This window comes from Ciconia boyciana, chromosome 8 (assembly GCF_034638445.1).
Source record: "Ciconia boyciana chromosome 8, ASM3463844v1, whole genome shotgun sequence".
NCBI lineage: Eukaryota > Metazoa > Chordata > Aves > Ciconiiformes > Ciconiidae > Ciconia > Ciconia boyciana.
The window spans coordinates 65,641,530-65,660,636 of record NC_132941.1 but is presented as its reverse complement, the minus strand read 5'-3'; the positions used below and the strand labels follow the sequence as shown (position 1 = coordinate 65,660,636).

At 46.4% G+C, this 19,107-nt stretch overlaps 1 protein-coding gene across 1 annotated transcript in view; it reads right to left on the bottom strand.

Annotated features, from left to right (window-relative positions):
- Positions 1-3,389: 3,389 nt before the first annotated feature.
- Positions 3,390-19,107, bottom strand: part of MGMT (O-6-methylguanine-DNA methyltransferase) — a 172,483-nt gene continuing 156,765 nt past the window's right edge. Inside the window, exons 5-6 of the mRNA XM_072871186.1 lie at positions 11,131-11,309; positions 3,390-4,640 (exon numbers count right to left, since the gene is read on the bottom strand). Of these exons, the coding sequence (XP_072727287.1) occupies positions 4,509-4,640; positions 11,131-11,309 (311 nt within the window). The 3' untranslated portion in view covers positions 3,390-4,508. The remainder of the gene's footprint in view (positions 4,641-11,130; positions 11,310-19,107) is intronic.

Sequence of the window (19,107 nt, the reverse complement as noted above, 5' to 3'; positions counted from 1 at the left end):
TTAAGCAATCTTTCTATAGGTTTATTATTTTATTGCATTTTCTTTAAAGAAGCAGGTCTTCAGCACCACCTTTCACAATAAATAAGCATTGTAATCCCAAGTCTAGCTCTTTGACCTGGGTGCAATACATGCCATAAAGATTATAATTTTAAAATCTGGTAAAACATTGGGAAAAATGATTGAATGTAACAATCTCTGACATTTCTAGAAGAAATAACGCTTGGCGATGCGCACAGAAACAGTAGTTTAAAATTACTGCTCCTTGTCGATAACTTAATAGCATTTGGAAAGCGATAGCGCTGTCCTGCCGACCACGTCACCGTTCCTTATGCAAGTGCTACGCCATACAGCAAATATCAAGTACCACTTAAAAAGTGCCCGGCGCTTGAGAACTGCTAAGAGAAATTCAATGGAAACTTTATGGGCCAAATCTTTCTTGCCCTGATCAGATGACTAATTCCTCTAATTCCAAACGAATCGGTTGCATGAGAGAAGAAAATTTGGGCACATATCTAAAAATGTCCCGACAACTACAATGAATCGGTTTTCTGTTTAAGATGCTTCCAGTATGAGCTCATTACGTTGCAAACTCCGCTTGCTTGAAAGCGATCTGTAACGATCCTTAAGCCTGGGGCCCTTTCCCATTTGGTATTGATACATAGGACGTAATTGGCATTTTTCATTCTGGCATAAAACAGTACAACCAGTGTAGCTGCAATTCTGCTGTAAATCCGATGCAGGAAATACAACATAGTCCTTTGAAAATATTTCTGTTGGCCTTCGACTGGCCGCAGAGCCTGTTTTGTATGGAAAAAGAAGGCGGGGGTGGGGGGGGAAATGACCCAGTGCAAAATTCAGTCGCTTCCATGGTCAAGGGCATCTATTTCATTATAAATGTAGTTCCGCCAAAACAAATATTATTTTTGAATCTTTCATTATCTTAGTCTCTGGAAATGGGCTAAACCAGCATGTGTTGGTATTAGATGCTGCAGAGCCAGCTGTCGTGCCTGGCTGCACAGTGTCTCAATGTCAGCAGTTCAAAGCACTGCGAGGCTGAAGGGGAGGAAACTCGATAGGGCAGAGGAACCCAATTCCAGGCGGAAAGCGCAGAGCTGTCTTGGGCGAGCGGGTTTGGTTTTTTTTTTTCCCTTTTCCGATGTGCACACAAGCACGGACGCAGATACGCGGGCGCCGGGCTGTTGATGTATTTTCTCCGGCTCTGCCGCTCCCCGAGCTCCGCCCTGGCCGCCGCCCGGAAGAGGCTGCGGCTGCTGCGGGCGCTGGGCTGGGACCGGCACCCCCGTGCCCGGGAACCCTCGGGGGCCGAGAGCGGCGGACGGGCCGGCCCGAGCCCAGCCCCCGCCCTTCCTCGCCCGTAGTTTATTCTCTCCATATGGCCATTCTCTTGTTAATGACTATTTTCGTTAACCGCCCCCGGTGCCGGAGGCGCAGCCCCGCCCCAGCGGCCCGGCCGGCCGGGGGGGGCAGGGGCCGTCACCGCCGCGCTCGGCCCCAGCTGCCCCGCAGCGGAGCGCGCCCGGGCGGACACCCGTCCCCGGCGCCGCGGCGCCCTCTGTCGGGCAGCGGGCGGGCAGCGCTGCGCGGCCCGGCCCGGCCCGGCCCTGCCTGTCCTCACCTGGCCCTGCCCGGCCCTGCCTGTCCTCACCTGGCCCTGCCTGTCCCTTCCTGTCCTCACCTGGCCCTGCCCGTCCCTGCCTGTCCCTGCCCATTCTCACCTGGCCCGGCCCGGCCCTGCCCGTCCTCACCTGGCCCTGCCCGGCCCTGCCTGTCCCTGCCCGTCCTCACCTGGCCCTGCCCGGCCCTGCCTGTCCCTGCCCGGCCCTCCCTGTCCCTGCCCGTCCTCACCTGGCCCTGCCCGGCCCTGCCTGTCCCTGCCCGGCCCTCCCTGTCCCTGCCCGTCCTCACCTGGCCCTGCCCGGCCCTGCCTGTCCCTGCCCGTCCTCACCTGGCCCTGCCCGGCCCTGCCTGTCCCTGCCCGGCCCTCCCTGTCCCTGCCCGTCCTCACCTGGCCCTGCCCGGCCCTGCCTGTCCCTGCCCGGCCCTGCCTGTCCCTGCCCGTCCTCACCTGGCCCTGCCCGGCCCTGCCTGTCCTCACCTGGCCCTGCCTGTCCCTTCCTGTCCTCACCTGGCCCTGCCCGTCCCTGCCTGTCCCTGCCCATTCTCACCTGGCCCGGCCCGGCCCTGCCCGTCCTCACCTGGCCCTGCCCGGCCCTGCCTGTCCCTGCCCAGCCCTGCCTGTCCCTGCCCGTCCTCACCTGGCCCTGCCCGGCCCTGCCTGTCCCTGCCCGTCCTCACCTGGCCCTGCCCGGCCCTGCCTGTCCTCACCTGGCCCTGCCTGTCCCTTCCTGTCCTCACCTGTCCCTGCCCGGCCCTGCCTGTCCCTTCCTGTCCTCACCTGGCCCTGCCCGTCCTCACCTGGCCCTGCCCAGCCCTGCCCGTCCTCACCTGGCCCTGCCCGTCCCTGCCTGTCCCTGCCCGTCCTCACCTGGCCCTGCCCGGCCCTGCCTGTCCCTGCTCGTCCTCACCTGGCCCTGCCCAGCCCTGCCTGTCCCTGCCTGTCCTCACCTGGCCCTGCCCGGCCCTGCCTGTCCTCACCTGGCCCTGCCTGTCCCTTCCTGTCCTCACCTGGCCCTGCCCGTCCCTGCCTGTCCCTGCCCATCCTCACCTGGCCCTGCCCAGCCCTGCCCGTCCTCACCTGGCCCTGCCTGTCCCTACCTGTCCTCACCTGGCCCTGCCCAGCCCTAACTGTCCCTACCTGTCCCTTCCTATCCTCACCTGTCCCTGCCCGGCCCTGCCTGTCCTCACCTGGCCCTGCCTGTACCTGCCTGCCCCTGCCCGGCCCTACCTGTCCCTGCCCGGCCTGTCCCTGCCCGTCCCTGCCCATCCCTACCTGTCCCTGCCTGTCCCCGCGCCCCCCCAGCACCGCGGGCAGCAGTCGGGGTTTGCCTTGGCAAGGTGCTATCGCCGCCCAAACCGGCGCGCTGAGTCGCCCTGCCTGCAAAAATCAAGATACCTCCCTGGAAAAGCAAATACCTCAAGCAAACCAGCAAGGGGGGTAAATGTGAGAAAGGTTAAAGTTTACATTTGCTGTCGTGTTCTTTTGTTGGTAGCATGTATTATAACAACGAAAAAAATAAAATACACCCAAACTGTACATATTATAAGGCTATATTTTTATCTCAGGGTTCTGGTGACACGTACAAACCACTTGAGCTTTGCTTTCGTGGTTTATATTGCCACCAGAAACCCTTGATAAAAATACAGCTTTATATTGTACAGTTGGGTATAGTTTATTTTCTCCATATATCAGATATCGTGTTTTATTTATAAACATACACAAAGACACTTGTACATGCAAAGCAGTTTTTTTATTGAAGTAATTCCGAGATATCAATAATACTGTATTAACTAACGTATCGTAACACAATAATTTTTTGGTTAGCAATGGCCTTTCTAAGGAGACATCCATGAAAATATGATAAAACACATAAAAAAATCAGTATTTCCATGTTAGAATTTACGATTCCCATACTGAAAATTTCAGCTTCTGGTGGCTCGTACTTGCAGAGAACCCTGCTTAAACCCCCTCAAAATTTAGCTTTAATATCTCTTGAATACTGGAATCCTTTCTACAGAGAGGCTACGGGAAATAAAGCTTCGCATTAACAGTGAAATGCAAAAACCTAAAGGAAAACAATCAAAAGATAAAAGGAAACGTGCTGCTGATAAAGGTGCAACTATGACGAGCTTTCCAGTGTTCTGCCCAAGCCGCGCTAATCAAACCGCTCATTTAAAATATACTTTTCATACCATTCGTCAGCAGCTTCTCTTCCACCTGCTTTTTGCACCATTTGCAAAGGCAAAAATTTTTATTCCCATCTCTCGCAATCCGAAAAGAAAAGCCGGGAACAAGCAATTCAAGAGCCGCTCGCTTCTGAATGCATCTCGGTGCGCTCTGTTAACTCCCGTTGGCGTAAACCACCATTCCGGGCACCAAAGGGGCGAGGGGAGTCCTGGGCAGGAGGCTGGCAGGGGCAAGCGTGCCAGCAGCGAGCCCAGGCGCAGGCTTGGGCTCGCCGGCTGCGCCCTCGGCGAGCCAGAGGCTTCCTTAGAGGGAGGCTTGCACCTCACCTTTGCCACGTCCCTCCCGCTCCCTTAGCCGTGCTTTAATGGACATTAAAACCAGAACAAAACAGGACTGGAGATGGGAACAAAACCCGTGCACAACAGGCCTGGACCGCTGGACTCATTCTGCTGCAAACTGTAAAAACAAGAAAGGGCAGACGAGCTGCATCCCTCAGGACGCATCCCGCTTTTTTAATATAGTGGTGCCACCACACATTTCACTTCGGATGTTGCATTATATTTATACGTCACTCAAATATTTACCATTTTTCTGAATTCTGCTGGGTGCTCTGAGAGCTCGTTATAAGCCAAGAATCCGTGGTTGTATGTCTTGGCTGGTTAGCAGCCGTGGCTCAGCTGCATCAATATGCTAACTTCTCTTTCTGGAGCTTCTCGTGCGACAAAAGCCACTCTTTCATAAGGTTTCCTCCTCCGTAGTTGCCGGTCTGCCCGCTGCTGCAAATCACCCTGTGGCACGGTATTATAATCGGGATCTGCAAAACACGCAAAAATAAGGACGGGAGCAAAGGGTGAGGCGAAGGGGAGCGGTGGCTGGGGAAGATGCCCATAAATCCACTGCTAAGCCAGGAGCTGCCTGCGACTAGACTAGCAGGGACGCAGACTGAAGCACCCACGTAAGGACCACCCCGGCGGAGGCCAGGCCGTGCCCGAGGAGGACGGGGTAGCTGCTGCACCAAGGACGTGGTCCTGGCTGAGCTGCCAGGATGCAGAAATGGTGCTGATCACCGACTGCTCTGCAACGACCCCGGGCTCTGACCACCAACCGGTTCTTAGGGAAAAACAAGCGCTGGGAGAAATCTTAATACATAAAAATGATGTAAAGTCTTAAAACCGATACACTAAATCCCATGTATAAAAACTTCTCTGCAAGGAGCAGATTCTCCTGCCCCGCGCCAGGCCCCTCCAGCAGCCGAGACCTCAGTGCCCAGCGTGGGTGACGAAGCCTCGCAGACCCGAAACGCACACGAGGATAGCAGGGAGGTACAGGACGGCTATTAATCCTCAGCCCAGGGTTAGAAGAGGCCGTATTTCTGGAAAAAACCCAGACCACGGAGAAGAGCACTTCCAGGAGCGAGCTTCCCGAGCCCCAGCTCCCTCGGCAGATCTCCGCCTCTCACTATAACACCTCTACGTGCACTGCTGAAAAATTCTATATAAGAACAAGGCGCTATTTATTATTTAACAGCAAGTCAATCCAAAATGGGTTGTGAATTTTTAAAACCTACAACAGGAGAGATTTAATTCACACCTAACCAATTTAAGAACTTTTTTCCTCATGCCTTCTACTTTGTATCATTTATAGCCAAATGTCACGGATTCTGAAAAATCAATGCAAGAAGTTACATAATAGACTGATAATGTAGAGAAGTACATAAACGCGGTTTTTTAAATTTTTTATTACAGGTGATTATCATAGTTGAAGTACACACCATAAAAAATGCAATACATCATCTCTAATCACGCCGTATGTGTTTTGGTAACTGCACAGTAATTCGATTGCAACGATATAGCTGCGAAAACAATAACTCACTAAAAAGTGCAGTTTTCACAAAGTTGGATATTTTAAGTCAAAAAGGATGACTTACTTATGTATAGACACACAGACAAATTACGTACTTTACACTGACTTCTTTTAATCCCATTTAATAGTTATTTCAGTACCGTTCAAGCCGTGCTCTTATCTGAGCCCGGGACACACAGACCCTGAAGTAGCTGGGCAGCTACTGGCCAGACATTTGTAAATTGTTTTTTGGGGGATTCTTTTGTTTTTGTTAGGTAATTTCAATGGCTGAAATTTAAAATCTCAATCTCAGCCCACAGGCTATCACATTAAACAGGAATACACATAGGTGCTTACTGTTAATCAAGGTTTAATAAAAAATGCTTATAATAGCTGCTTTATTTGGAGTTGGCAATGCCACAAGTGAATTATGCATCCGTGACAACTCCAGTGAGTACCAATAAAATCTTTACTCTATACCATGCCACCCCGCGCTTGGTTTACGGCTTCTTTAAAGAAGTTGTTTTTTGCAAGTGTTTTTCTGTTTTGGGATTTCTCTGCCTTTACAATCCACGTGCACAAGCGACTGCAGGCAGATTTTCTTGAGTGACAAAGCCATAACAAGCCATAATAATAGGCTGTAAAAAATCTCCAAGGTTAATTTGCGATTCTTTATAAATATATACAGTAAATCAGCATATTTAGATGGTAAGGCTATAAATCTTGCTACAGACAGGGGCCAAACCCTCTTTCTGAGCCAGTTCCCTGCTGCCGCTCCGACGGTGCAGACACTCGAACCGGGGAGGTCCATGTACTGGGGAATTTTGTCAGGGAGGTAAGAAGCGGTGGGTATGACATAAATGTAACTTTTTCCATACCCGAAATAAAGAATTTCATACCAAGTTTGTCCTAACACACACAAGCGCCCGTAGGTCACCCTCCATAGCGTCGGATGTAAAAGAAAATGCGGTACAAAGGCTGTAGCAGCACTGTAATTTAAAAATATTGGATATTGCTTCAGTTTGGCTTAATTGCGGTGACAACTTTCAGACTACTAAAATAATTAAACCTGCTAAAATTTATTAGGGCCCTAAGGACATTTTAGTAGGAGTACTACCCTAGTCTGGAGCCTTAATGCCTCAGCTACATTTAATGTAATTTTTATCAATAACCAAGCAGCTCATAATATTATAGCTCTGCTGAAATCTTCATGCTGTGAAATCTAATTCATCTACTACATGAATCCATCACTTACACAGACCCTACCTCAAACGCTATAAAACTTCCAAACCCATAGATTTGTCTCCAACAAAAACAACATGAAGGGGCCCTCGGATCAATAACGGAGTCCCTCTGATTCGGGCACCAGCTGAATATTTTCTCCAACTTTGCTTTTGTTCTTCTGGGTAGAGGCCCACAAGGGAAAGAGCTTGTTTTCACTCGCAGCCTCATCAATACCTAAATCCTGGTGAACAAGTGACACTGAGAAGCTGTAATCAATAGCTCCCTGTGCGTTTTTTCTTCTGGTCAAATGGTTCAGCACTACTGACAGCCCTGACACTCAGAACATGATGCTAAATCTTTATCAACAGCCATCTGGGTGACTGGCAGAACAAGACTCGGGCGGTCATTAACGCTCGTGGCAATCTGTGAATAAACTAACTCCTCGATAATGCGTTTGTTTAGAAAAAAGGTGGGGAAAAAACCTCCCTGCACAAGGTATCGATCGCCTTTGAATTGCAGTTAGCAAATTCCGTCTGAGGATGGAGCGGAGCAGAGCGGAGCGGTGCTCCGCCGCGGCACTCCGCTCGTTAGGACTTTTCAATTTGAGGCAACGGAAACCTGACCGTCCCATTATAGGGCTGATGGGCTGGAGACCTCCAGAAAGTGCCGAACTGTCAAAGCCAGATCAGCCAGGCCGTAATGGAAACGGCCGAAATATCAAGTTACAACACACAACAAGAATCCCGCTTCACAAATAATCACCTTTCAGTTTGCTCGTGTCCTACTGCTTTTTCTCCCTCTCTTCCCCGACAGAACAAATGCCGCACTGTGACCCAGCATGGGTCCCGGGTTATCGCCAGCCACCAAAGGCATTAACGCACGAGTAGTTTTACGTGTCCGCAACGTTTCAATTCCGTACTTCACCATCTTCTCATGAACGCACGGTTACTCCTTCCATCTCCAATGTTTCAAACATTTGGGCCGAATAACATCCTCGACTTAGGACAGACGGATATTAGCATGAAGTTGTACGCTTAGCTGGGCTTTAGCCTAAACAACAACGCCATCGGAGAGAATATAAAAACCAACGTATGCAGCTATGACTGCCGTTAACAGACCGCTGAAGACGTCTTATTTAAGGCACAGAACAGTCATTTAGGATGGCCTTGGACTAATCAGCCCAACATTCGCCATTTCCCATGAGTCTCTGTGATTTCTTTTTGATCCTCCTATACTAGTCTAATGAGATTTTTAATTGAACTTTATGGGTTCCCTTTGAGGACCACAGACCTTGCAATCAATGTGAACCGCAGTAAACTATTTGAAGTTTCTCTTGCAAAAGGTGAGCCATCCCCACCATGTCCTTGGCATAAATTGAGGCAAAGATGTCGCATCTTGCAGCTGCTGCTGGCACCTATTCCACCTTCTCATAAAGCTGAAGGTCACCGTATGAATTATGTGAAGCAACCCAACCACAAAGGGAAACCTGTGGAATGCGCACTACCAAAATTAAAGACCAACCCCTGAGCTGTAGGAGGGAGAAATGTTCTGGAATTTTGTGGGAAAAGGTGAGCTACGCAATTTTATCAACACATTTGAGTAACAAAGCAATGCCAGGCTCGGGTTTATTTCAAACGCTCATTTTTACTGTTATTACTAGCCTCATTAAATCATGTTTATGATTTAGTCATCATGTTTGTAATTTAGTCCTTTAATCATCGGAAGCATCTCAAGGTGCAAACATATTATGATTTTGCTATTTTGCATAGCTTCTGCAGCGATCATTAACAGAAGTATTCACTTTTATTCCACATTCGCCACAAAAGCATTCACTAGTTTCAGCTTCTCTCCTGCGAACAAAAATCACTAATCTGCTGCTTAACAAAACATCACATTTCTGCAACAGCGTCGAAGCGATTGCTCCTCAAAAGCAGTATTTATACCCTAAAGCCCGGGTTGCAGGTGTAGCAGTTGTTAACAGCGCAGCTCTTTGCATTCTGCGCTGATACGTTAATGATGCTGCAGTTCAGGTGACGTGTTCAGTTTAATGAGCTGTTTAGTTAGATTCAAAGCTCAATATCTCATCTGATAAACAGGCTGCAAGTGTGTTTATACACCTACAACGTTCATGGGTATCCTACGATTCTAAGCAGGTAGCACACTACCGCAGAAACTCACATCATGTCTAATGGGTTTAAGCTTCTAAGCTCAATAAAGAAGTACACCCTGAGATTTTAAGCGTATATCAGATTTTCCTATGAAACAGTTCACATAAGCAGTATAAAGCTACATTTCGTCAATACACTGTATTGTACTTGACAATACAAACTATTTTAATATGATGGAATGCTTTCCAATATAATCTGGTGTACATTAAGATAAGGCAATACAATGCAAACCTACAGGAAACAGTTCTCAAAGAATAACAATATAGTGTTGTGCAAAAGGATATGTAATTGCTATTGCCTAGAAATGTACCCAGCTTTGCCCTCAGGCTGCAGTGGAGCAGCAGCATCCAAAGTAGCGGTAACAGCAGGTTGTGGTGTGAAAATTCCTGCTTTCTCCCCTGTGAGGAAGGATGAAAATAGTTCTGAAAATATACAGCAAAGCTACTGCAATTTTTTTTAAATGGGGTCCTATCTTATTATTGTTATTTCCCATCCCATACTACGGCTGCAGTGTTTTCTGTCCCCAGCAGAAAATTTTTAAGCATATTCTAGATAATAATGCATAGCTTTAGGGAAAAAGAGTTATATTAATATAATACCACCCCAATATTTCACAATAGGAAGCTGATGACAAAAAAAAAAATAAAAAATCACTGCTGTAATGAGAGCCCTGCCCATTCCAAACCACATTTTTATCACTGCACATCTCCTGGAGTTAATCTGTAATTCCGCGCATATTCCACATGCAAACACACACACAGTCCTTTCGTACTTCAACGGGAGCACCTATTCACTATGTTTCTCATATTTCCCATATAAATCTTTACATGGTCCTTCAGACCTCTGAGCCATAGTATGCAGGTGGACTATGCATAATATGCAGGCTGATTTTATGAATGAGGTGAAATATAAAGATACTATGTGGCACAGCAAAACCCCCTCACCTTTATTATTTCTGTATGTAAAGCCACCAGCTCTTGTGAAAGCAGATTTTCTAATCCACTTTGCAACTACATGTTGCAGTCTCGTATGTACCTTATTAAAGAAAATACTGAGAGGACTGAATGTAAAAACAACACAGGAGGTCAAAGATTACGGCAGGTATAACGCTGGAGAAAAGGAGAGGAATTCGGGTATGGAAAGACCCATGTTGCTCAGGGCAAGTGGTAATGAGGGAAAATATGTTGAAGAATGGCCAGAAAGGCCACAATGATATTAATAGAAATCAAAGTTTTCTATTTTTTTAAAGGCAAGTAGCAAGGGAACGAATATGTGAAGACAGATATAGCGGCGTTCTCTCTACCAGCTTTGCCCTTCCGTTGCACAGGAACTAGTCGGCTGCAGGCTGCAGCACCAGTCCCACGCCAATCGGTGTGATTCAGGTGCATAAATACATCTGGAAATCTAAACCTGGACAACTAAAAGGGAAAGATAATTACTGGGAAGACAGACAAAGAGGCCAGGTATGATAACATGCCGTTTTTCCAAAATCCATAGGACTAACCTAGAGCGTTACTCCCTCCAGTTGGTTCAAATCCAGGCAACTCACCTATATCTAATGGAGCAATGCCATTTACAGCTGGTTTGGAGCGCATGGGGATAAAAACATATTGCCAATTAGGGATTTGATTCAAACGTGCACCTACACGATTTAAAATCCCTCCTCTTCCACATTTTCAGAAACATACCCATGCCAGAGAGGATGGGCTGCTGTTAACGCAACCAAAGCTACTCATACCCTGTCAAAATGAGGTCCGTGTCAGGGAATGAAAGGCTTCCTTCACCTAAGAATACATAAGAAAGTTTGAGAACAACAAAACGTGTAGAGGCTGATGAATTAAAAGCAGCGCAATGTTTCTTTTTCAAATCTAATGCCATAAATGGTAGGGAATAAATCGCATTAAACTGGGTTGTGCATTATTGTGCTGATTAAAAACACTTACTGACCTTATTACTCATGGTAGACCAGTTTTCACAGCAGATAACTTTAATCTAACGACATTTAGCCCGCGAAGCTCTCTAAATCCACCATCTTCCATCAACTTTACTGAAAAGTTGACGTGAACTTACAGGATTGCTCCTCATCGCTCCTCCCACCGCTCTCGCCGCTCTGCTGTTGCCTGCGAGGTCTGCTAATTGCTTGTAGGAAACGGCCTCTCCAAACTTCACGTCCCTCAACAGGGTCCACAACACTCGTCTGGTGAACGAATCTGCAAAGAAGACGAAGCGAGTACTGCTCGTACGCACGGCTGAAAAAAACAAGATGAAATATTCAAAAAACCCGACGCAAAGCAGAGTCTCAATAGCAGCTTTCTAATTTAAATTTAAACAGCCCTGATGCCCTGTCCTGTTATTGTATCCTATATTACTACATTTAAATACACGATTATTAGAAAGAGCGCTTCAAGTAACCGATCACTATAAAAAAGGATTTAAGGCTTTGATTTTCCTATATTTTTAATTTGCTTCAAGTACAATTATCCTGTTAACTCATACAATGTGGTTTTTCCATTAAATTGGCAGAGTATAAATTAGCATAGAGTCAAATTAAAAAGAGAAGAAATAACCGGCTCTACCTATTTTACAAAGCCCTCGCATCTCCAGCTAATTTCCAACTTCAGCTGGGACACGCGGCAGAAGAAGCCCTAGAGCCAGCGGACTTGGTATTATCCTGGCTGACTGCATTTTATAGTCGAGACCCCCAAGCTACTGCTCAGCATTGCAGACATTACAAAACGTAAGGACTAGCTGTGACCTTGAATGTACGGCACATCCTTAATGATACAGGGCTCTGAAAAAAAAGAATGTATCTTCCATTATTTTAATTTTAATTCACCAGCAAATTGCTTCTAAGTGTTCCAATTGCTGAAATAATGAATAAGCAAATGCATTAGGACCAGCTTTCTTCTGCATCTCAGGGTTTTACCTTCCCAACCCAGGATTATTTTATAAAAGGAAAACTGATAGCCGCGTGCGGATTTTAGTTGGGTTGAACACCTATTGCTCTTCCAAGGCACTTGTAAAAGCTTTGAAGATCTAACTAGTGAATAACTTACTGAGAGGAGCGAGCGGACAAATAAAAAAAAAAAAAAGAAAAAAGGGGGAAAAAAAAAAAGGAAGAGAGACCCCTTCCCCCAGCTGAGAGCTTCAGTCTCCTGCTTTGGCAAAGAAACAAACTGATTAAAAACATTTTCTTTCTTTAGTTGTCAACAAAGACATTGATTACGTTACATAGGAACATAGCGAAATGTGATTTTGTTCTTAAAGGAAACCCATACACCATTATGTGTGTGTTAAATAATAAAAATCACTTCTTAACTGAAGGGAATGATAATCACTTCATTGAAAAAATCTGTTTAGTCTTTATTATAACATTAAGCAAATTAAACATCAGCATAATCCAGGTGATACGAGAAAAGGGTCATCAAAGAAATTAACTTTGTTGTTCATTAATTTACATGGATTAGCAGAGGGCAAAGAGATAGCAAATCTGCTCTAGTTTTTTATGATATAATTTCAAACCGTACACCATTTGTGGCAGTAGGGTGACTTTGGGGTTAATCAGACTGATTTGTCCTTTTAATTGCTTTCTATTCAAAGAAAATTCATTAGATAATGTTCTCTTCAAAATTCATGAATCAATTTAACTGAAGAAACCACATTAACAGCTTTGGGTTCATTAGCACAAGCAGTTGTGTTACTAGCTGATTGCTAGGAGGGTTTCCTTAGGCAAACAGATTTTGTTTACTGTGATTTCTTCAGAAAGGTTTATTTCAAATCAAATTGTTACTTATTATTTTTTTAACCTTCTTTTTAAGCCGGCAAGATTAGCGTTAACCTCGCCTACTCAGGGGTCTCGGGGAATTATTGCCTGATGTCATCTTTTAAATCAATGAAACGCAGTGACTGCACGTTGCCGGGGCCCCGAGTCCAAAAAATCCCCTTTTTGCCCTCATTTTTGGCAGGGGAGGTGGTGGGCTGGGACCTGACGGACCCGAAACTTTCTGAAACCTGCAGGAATAAGGGGAGAAGCGGGTGCAGCCTGCGCTGGAGGATGGGGCAGCTCCAGAGCCCCCCCAGCAATAGCACACCGTGCCAAGCGATGCCCAAATTATTGAGTACCTTTGAACGTGCTAACAGAGGGACAGAGATTATCCTCTTCCGACAAGCAGGGGCACAGATTATCCTCTTTCCAGAGCCCCTGTACATTTTTCAGGGGAGAACATACACTGTCTCTGTACCCACATAAACCACTCCAAGTTATCGTTCAGAAGAATGAAACATTTAGCAATCATGCACATCATTTTATAAATGTATCTGAAAACTCAATTTCATCCTGTAGGGAGCAAATGCATTAATTAGTTTAAGCAGCTCTAAGAGACAGTGCCAAATACTGTTATTAAACTGTCTGCAAGTGTGAGTGCCTGTAAGCATAACCTGCCCAAATTAGATGGCTGAACTTTCACCAGTTTTCAGCGTGTGCCAACATTTTATGCTGTTAAATATCATTATAAAGTGCTGTAAAATACGCACATAAAAATTAACACACGCAAATTCTCTCCTTACGTGAACACACTTCATACCTCCGCGAGCGGAGGACGCCCGTGCCATTCCAGGGCGGCAGATGCCAGCAGAGCAATGGCTGAGCCGGACTCCACCATATGAACGGGAATAGCAGAGGTCTTCTCCTCCCTCTGCGCCCATCTACAGCCCTCGCCGTTCGTGCTCCCGCCAGCTGACCGGGCTCTGGACTGTCCTCTGGCCAAGGAACACGTGTTATGGCCAACACAGAGCACCTCGTGTTGCTAGATGCTATTTCTCATTTAAGCGACCAAGAATTTGTCAGATTTGACATCCAAATGCACACCTCACCAGTTCCCACTGGGAGCTGGAGCTGCACCGGGAAGGCGGGGGGAAGGCAGACTGAAGGACGGGGAAGGGACAGACCTGCGACCGGCTTGGGTTTCCAAGGCTCCACAGCCCTAAGGACCCGTTCGTGTCCACGGCCACCCAGGGACCACCAAGGTAGCCGGGAAGGTTTAATGACAGGTGATGGGTGATTGACTTCTTGGATGTTTTCCTCCTACGGACATCACCCTTTTTAACGTGCTGGTCAAAAACCTCCTAATTGCACCTTATTATCCGTCCTGCCAATTGCGCGGTGAATTGGCAAAGCAATGCACCATCATCCCAGGAGTGGCTGTGCCGGGACTGGTCTGAAATTAATATTTACAGAGAAGTTATAAGCCCCTAAAAAGAGGGACTTACCCTGAACCTGCTGTTAATGCCTCAGTGCTTCAGAGGTCACTCACGACAGCCCGCTAGACTTTAATTCTCCATATAAACACGTTACGTCCGTGGGGATAACAGAGTGAAAATCAAGTTTACTTTAACACCAGCCGTATCATAACTTTTAACAGCGTAATTGAAGGTGGCAATTAGTACAAAGAAGTGAAGTCATACGCTACTATCTAACAACGCGCTGCATTTGTGGTGTCAGCAAGGGGCTCAGCCCCGGGGCCGGCAGGATGGAGGCTACCGGCAGCACCGGGGCGGGGAGCAGAGCGACCACGCCAGCCCCTTCCCGCCCCCCTCTGCACCTCCTTGCATGGTTCCTGGGGCAAGAGAGGTTCAAAAGATACTGATTTTACATCCTTTTTAATCCCTCTGATTAAGCGGGATTAAAGACAGACCTTTTTTTCCTTCTCCTCAACACTGATTGCTGGGAATGTTAGTTTTTGTGTTGCTGTTCCCCCCCCCCCCAAGGGTTTTTGCAAATGCAAAGAAACAGTTATAAATACTCACCCCTTCTCACCAACTTTTTCGCAGCCTGTCTGGGGTACTACATAGGCAACTGTTTGGTTTGTTTTTACGCTTACCAGTTTTCACCGTTATTACTGTTGGTAAAATATCAAGCATAACACTTCGGAAACACTCCAATTTGTCCACAAAACAGCGGCACGAGCTTCCACCTAATCCAGAAAACTTAACTTGGCTCTTGGACCCTGACGAACAGACTCGTATTCAAACTGAAGGACTTGTACTGACAACAGGCAACTACGTAGACAGTTAATGAGAGCAAGAGTGCTAATTTTTAGCACTCTTGAACCTCCTTCACTATTAAGTAGGCAGTTAAAGCCATATTAAGCATGTCACCTAAACAGCAATCTGAATACTAACAATCACTGCTACCCTGCTCTAGACTGAACTAGCAAGCCGTATGCGAAAGAGATAAATGCTTGTCTAAGTCTCTTAACTCTTTAATTATATTTTGCCCTTGTTATGAGGCAGATCAAGAAATGCTTTTCTTCCCTTCTACAATGGCTGCAAGTCCCTGACCGTTGGTACTCTATAGTAAAAAATGCAATTATTAGTTGCTATTAAAAGATTACCAGGACTATAGATTAGACAGTACGGTGATACTTTATCCCGTAAAATAGTCCAAACATCTCACTGCAAGAGAGACAAAGGATTGCTTAAAATCAGGGGTGCTACAACCATCTTGCCAAAATCATTGAGAAAAGACTATGAGCTTTTATCGTTGCTGTCTGCATGCGTGATATTGATGAATTATAGAGACAGAATGTGCCTAGCTGAAAATAATAAAGTTAAACTTTACCTTTATGACTGCTTAAATAGCCGAACCAAAGCAAAGACCTTGGCCATTTTGAATGACCGAGCTTTACCAATGAAGATGCAAAAATAATCTAATTATTTTAGAGTATCTATTACTCATTTTATATAATCCATCACCAACTTTATAGTAAAAGAATGCATTTATAAAAATGAAAGCGGCAAAAGTTCCAACAAAATCATATTTCATATTAACAGGTAAATAATAGAGGGATTAGACAAGTATTTACCTGAATTCCACCTCTAGCTAGTCCAAGACCTGTGAGAGCACCTCTGTGCCTGACATTTTGGATATAGAGTCAGACAAAAATTCCTCAGTTAAAAACATGGCAATTCCATTTCCAAGACACAGATCTAAAGGAAATCCCCTGCCTCAAAAGCATCAGCCTAAAAATTTTTTTTTTTAACAATCTTGTCAAAAACTTCCTTGCAGAATAAACTTCACTCACTCATCAGGTCTGCTACGGAGCACAGACGTACAACACCCTGCGCATCTATTTCTCCTCCTAACGTTCATCGTCTGAGCTCGTACTAGTCGTCTGCCCAAATGTCCTGCTCTACCTTTGCCCAGCCTTGACTCCAGCTGAGGTCTCTTCCCACCCCTCCAAAACAAACATTTCTCCGTGCCACATCGATCCCTTCCCACCATCACTCTACAATCTCATCATTCAGACGACTCATGCGACGGTTTCCCGAGCCCTGTCCTATTTACGATCGCATTTAATTAGCTAAATTAACATTTATACCTGAAACATATCACCTTCCTACCATTCAGACCCGGCCCCACGGGACTGCCAGCCAAGAGGAGCGGGACCTCTCTGTTGACTCCCCACCGCGTAAGAGGCGGGTGCTCAATGTCACCCTCTGCAGGGCAGAGCCACCGGACCGTCACGGACAGCACACCTCGACTGCAGCCATATCTATCCACGCTTTTTAATGTTTCTATTTATTTACTTTATTATTTCTCACCAGCACACCCCCATACCACGGATCATAACGGCGATGTTGTGTTTCTAGTGCATATTTCCGTGGCACAACTAAAGGAGCGATATTCCTTGAAAACGTGTTGCGTTTTTCCCCAATAGAGAAAACATTCTACCTTCATTCTACATTTATCTGTAGATAAATTAAGGTCAACTGCAGTGCATTTTGACTACAGAACTAGCAAGCGTTCGAGTAGACGTCATTAATGTTCAAAAATTCAAAAACCCAAACCAACCCAGCACGCAGCACTGACAACAGCTGAACCGCTCCCTCCGCCACGGCGTCTTTGGTGAACATAAGCCCTTGCAGCAGACCCTGCGGTGCCCGTTCCCCGCCCAGCGCAAGCCCCGTACCATCTCTTCTACTATTTTCTGAATACTGCTCTGCAGATACAGTTGCATGAGTAAATACTTAATGAAATTCAAAACATCGGTTCATAAATATTAGGCAGTCCATATTAAAACCATCAGAGTACACCGGAGCGTTGGATAATGTGGCTCAGGTGTCCTCTCGTGCTCTCCCACAGGTCACGATGTTCCCTTTTCTGAGCAGTACAGAGATGTGGGCTAGGGGAGTGCTTTTATAACGCTTTTATGTACTGCCTGTGCGCGTATGTGTTTGCGATATGTAAAATAATAAAACATAAACACAACTATAATTTATAAACATACTATGTATCTGTATCACTTAAGTGAAAAATGTACCAATATGCTTTCTTTTCACAGATACAACGTTCAGCTTGGCTCGCATTAAGTGGCCGAGCTATGTTAAAACCCAATTAATGGGAGCTGTTTCTGATCTGTAGTTTAACACAGTTTTAAACGCAGTTCCCTTCAGACTGCTGAAGGGGCTGTGGGGCCAAATTCTATCCTTAGAAGCAAGTAACTCTCCCTGGACCTCATCCAGCAGTATTTCTGCAGGTTAAACTCCCTGGAAGTCAGTGGGTGTTTTACTCGAGCGGTAACTGATATTCTGACCCATTTTTTGTGCAGTAGCCTTAATAGCAGCTTGCTATGCGCTTGCAAGAGCAGACTGCAATTTTAGCGCTGATGGAAATGAGGCGACGAGTCCGACACTCAGCACCAGCCCTTTACATCCCCTGTCCGTGGCACGTTGCAAACTTCCCCAGATTCCCACTCCCAAATTCGAACCCGAGCAAGGTTTTATGCAAACTAATGACTCCTTAAACATTAGCAACTTCACCTAAGCTAAACATTCATACCGGACTTTGAATGCCACGACATCCCTGAGCAGGCTGGGGCTCTGTTTTGGAGTCCATGGACCGGTAAGATGGAGGAAATTGCAAAGCACTTGACAGCTCCCTCTTGGGCTACGGCACAGACCATGTCATTGCACAGCATCCCCTGCCAGGTGATTTGTGCAGCTGTTTGCAGCAGCGGTACAGTTAAATGAAGAAGCCACCTGATTATCCTCTGAGCTGTAGGTAATACAGCAAGCTGCAATTGCTACAGGAGAGGAGAACAAATGCTTTGGATGAAGAGACAGAGAAAATAGCAGTCTCTTCCCAGCCAACAAAATGTGGCAGGCAAGTCTTACATTGCAGAGGGGATGGAGGTAAGCATAAAAACAATTTATTTTTCCCTGACACCAGTTCTATGCCGATTCCTGAGCATCCACCTCATTTTCCTGCATTAAGATTTCCTGACCACACCTGTACTCGGTGAGCCGGAGAGCAGCCTCCTCCTCCTCCTCGCTATTATCTCCTTGCGTTTCCTTCTTTCCCTGCCACTACCCCAGTTGCAGTTGGGCCCAAGGATGCTAAATCAGACTATAAACAGAAGTGTCTTTATTTAACTGCTGCTACCAACCTGTAATGATCTGCTCGATGGGCAGTGGAGGGGAAGGGCAGGGTCCACTCCCCTCCTGCGACGCAGCAGGTATCTCTGCACGTCTCAGCCTCTTGTAAGTCCTCGTGGGGGGAAAATCCCGAGTTCCCTCTTGTACTTTACTCTCCCGTTTTGATCAACCAAGTTGCGTCACTGTGAATTACTGAATTAGGAAGTTCAGAGGAACAAAACCCCTCACTGCGTGTGTAGATGATGCACAGCCTCCTAATCACAGCATCGTGGCGTGCTGGAGCCCAGCGCTCATCCCTGCCGCTCGGGATGGCAGCTTCAATCCTGCCGAAATTAAAAATGTAAACCTCCCTCCATTAGGAAGCCAACCAAACAAGGGCAACGTTGGATGAAAAAGACTGCAAAAATAAATAAGATTCTCCAAGAGTTTCTCATCATCCAAACCATTTCAGCGCACGCAGGGAGGTAATGACACCCCACGCCATTGCCTTCTCCATCCACCTCTCTCCTGCACCAAAGCTGCCCGATCCCATCGCTGCTGCTGGAGACCCAACACCGCCAAATTTTCCACATGCACAAATATTCCCATCAACATCCAAGCTACAAAAACCCC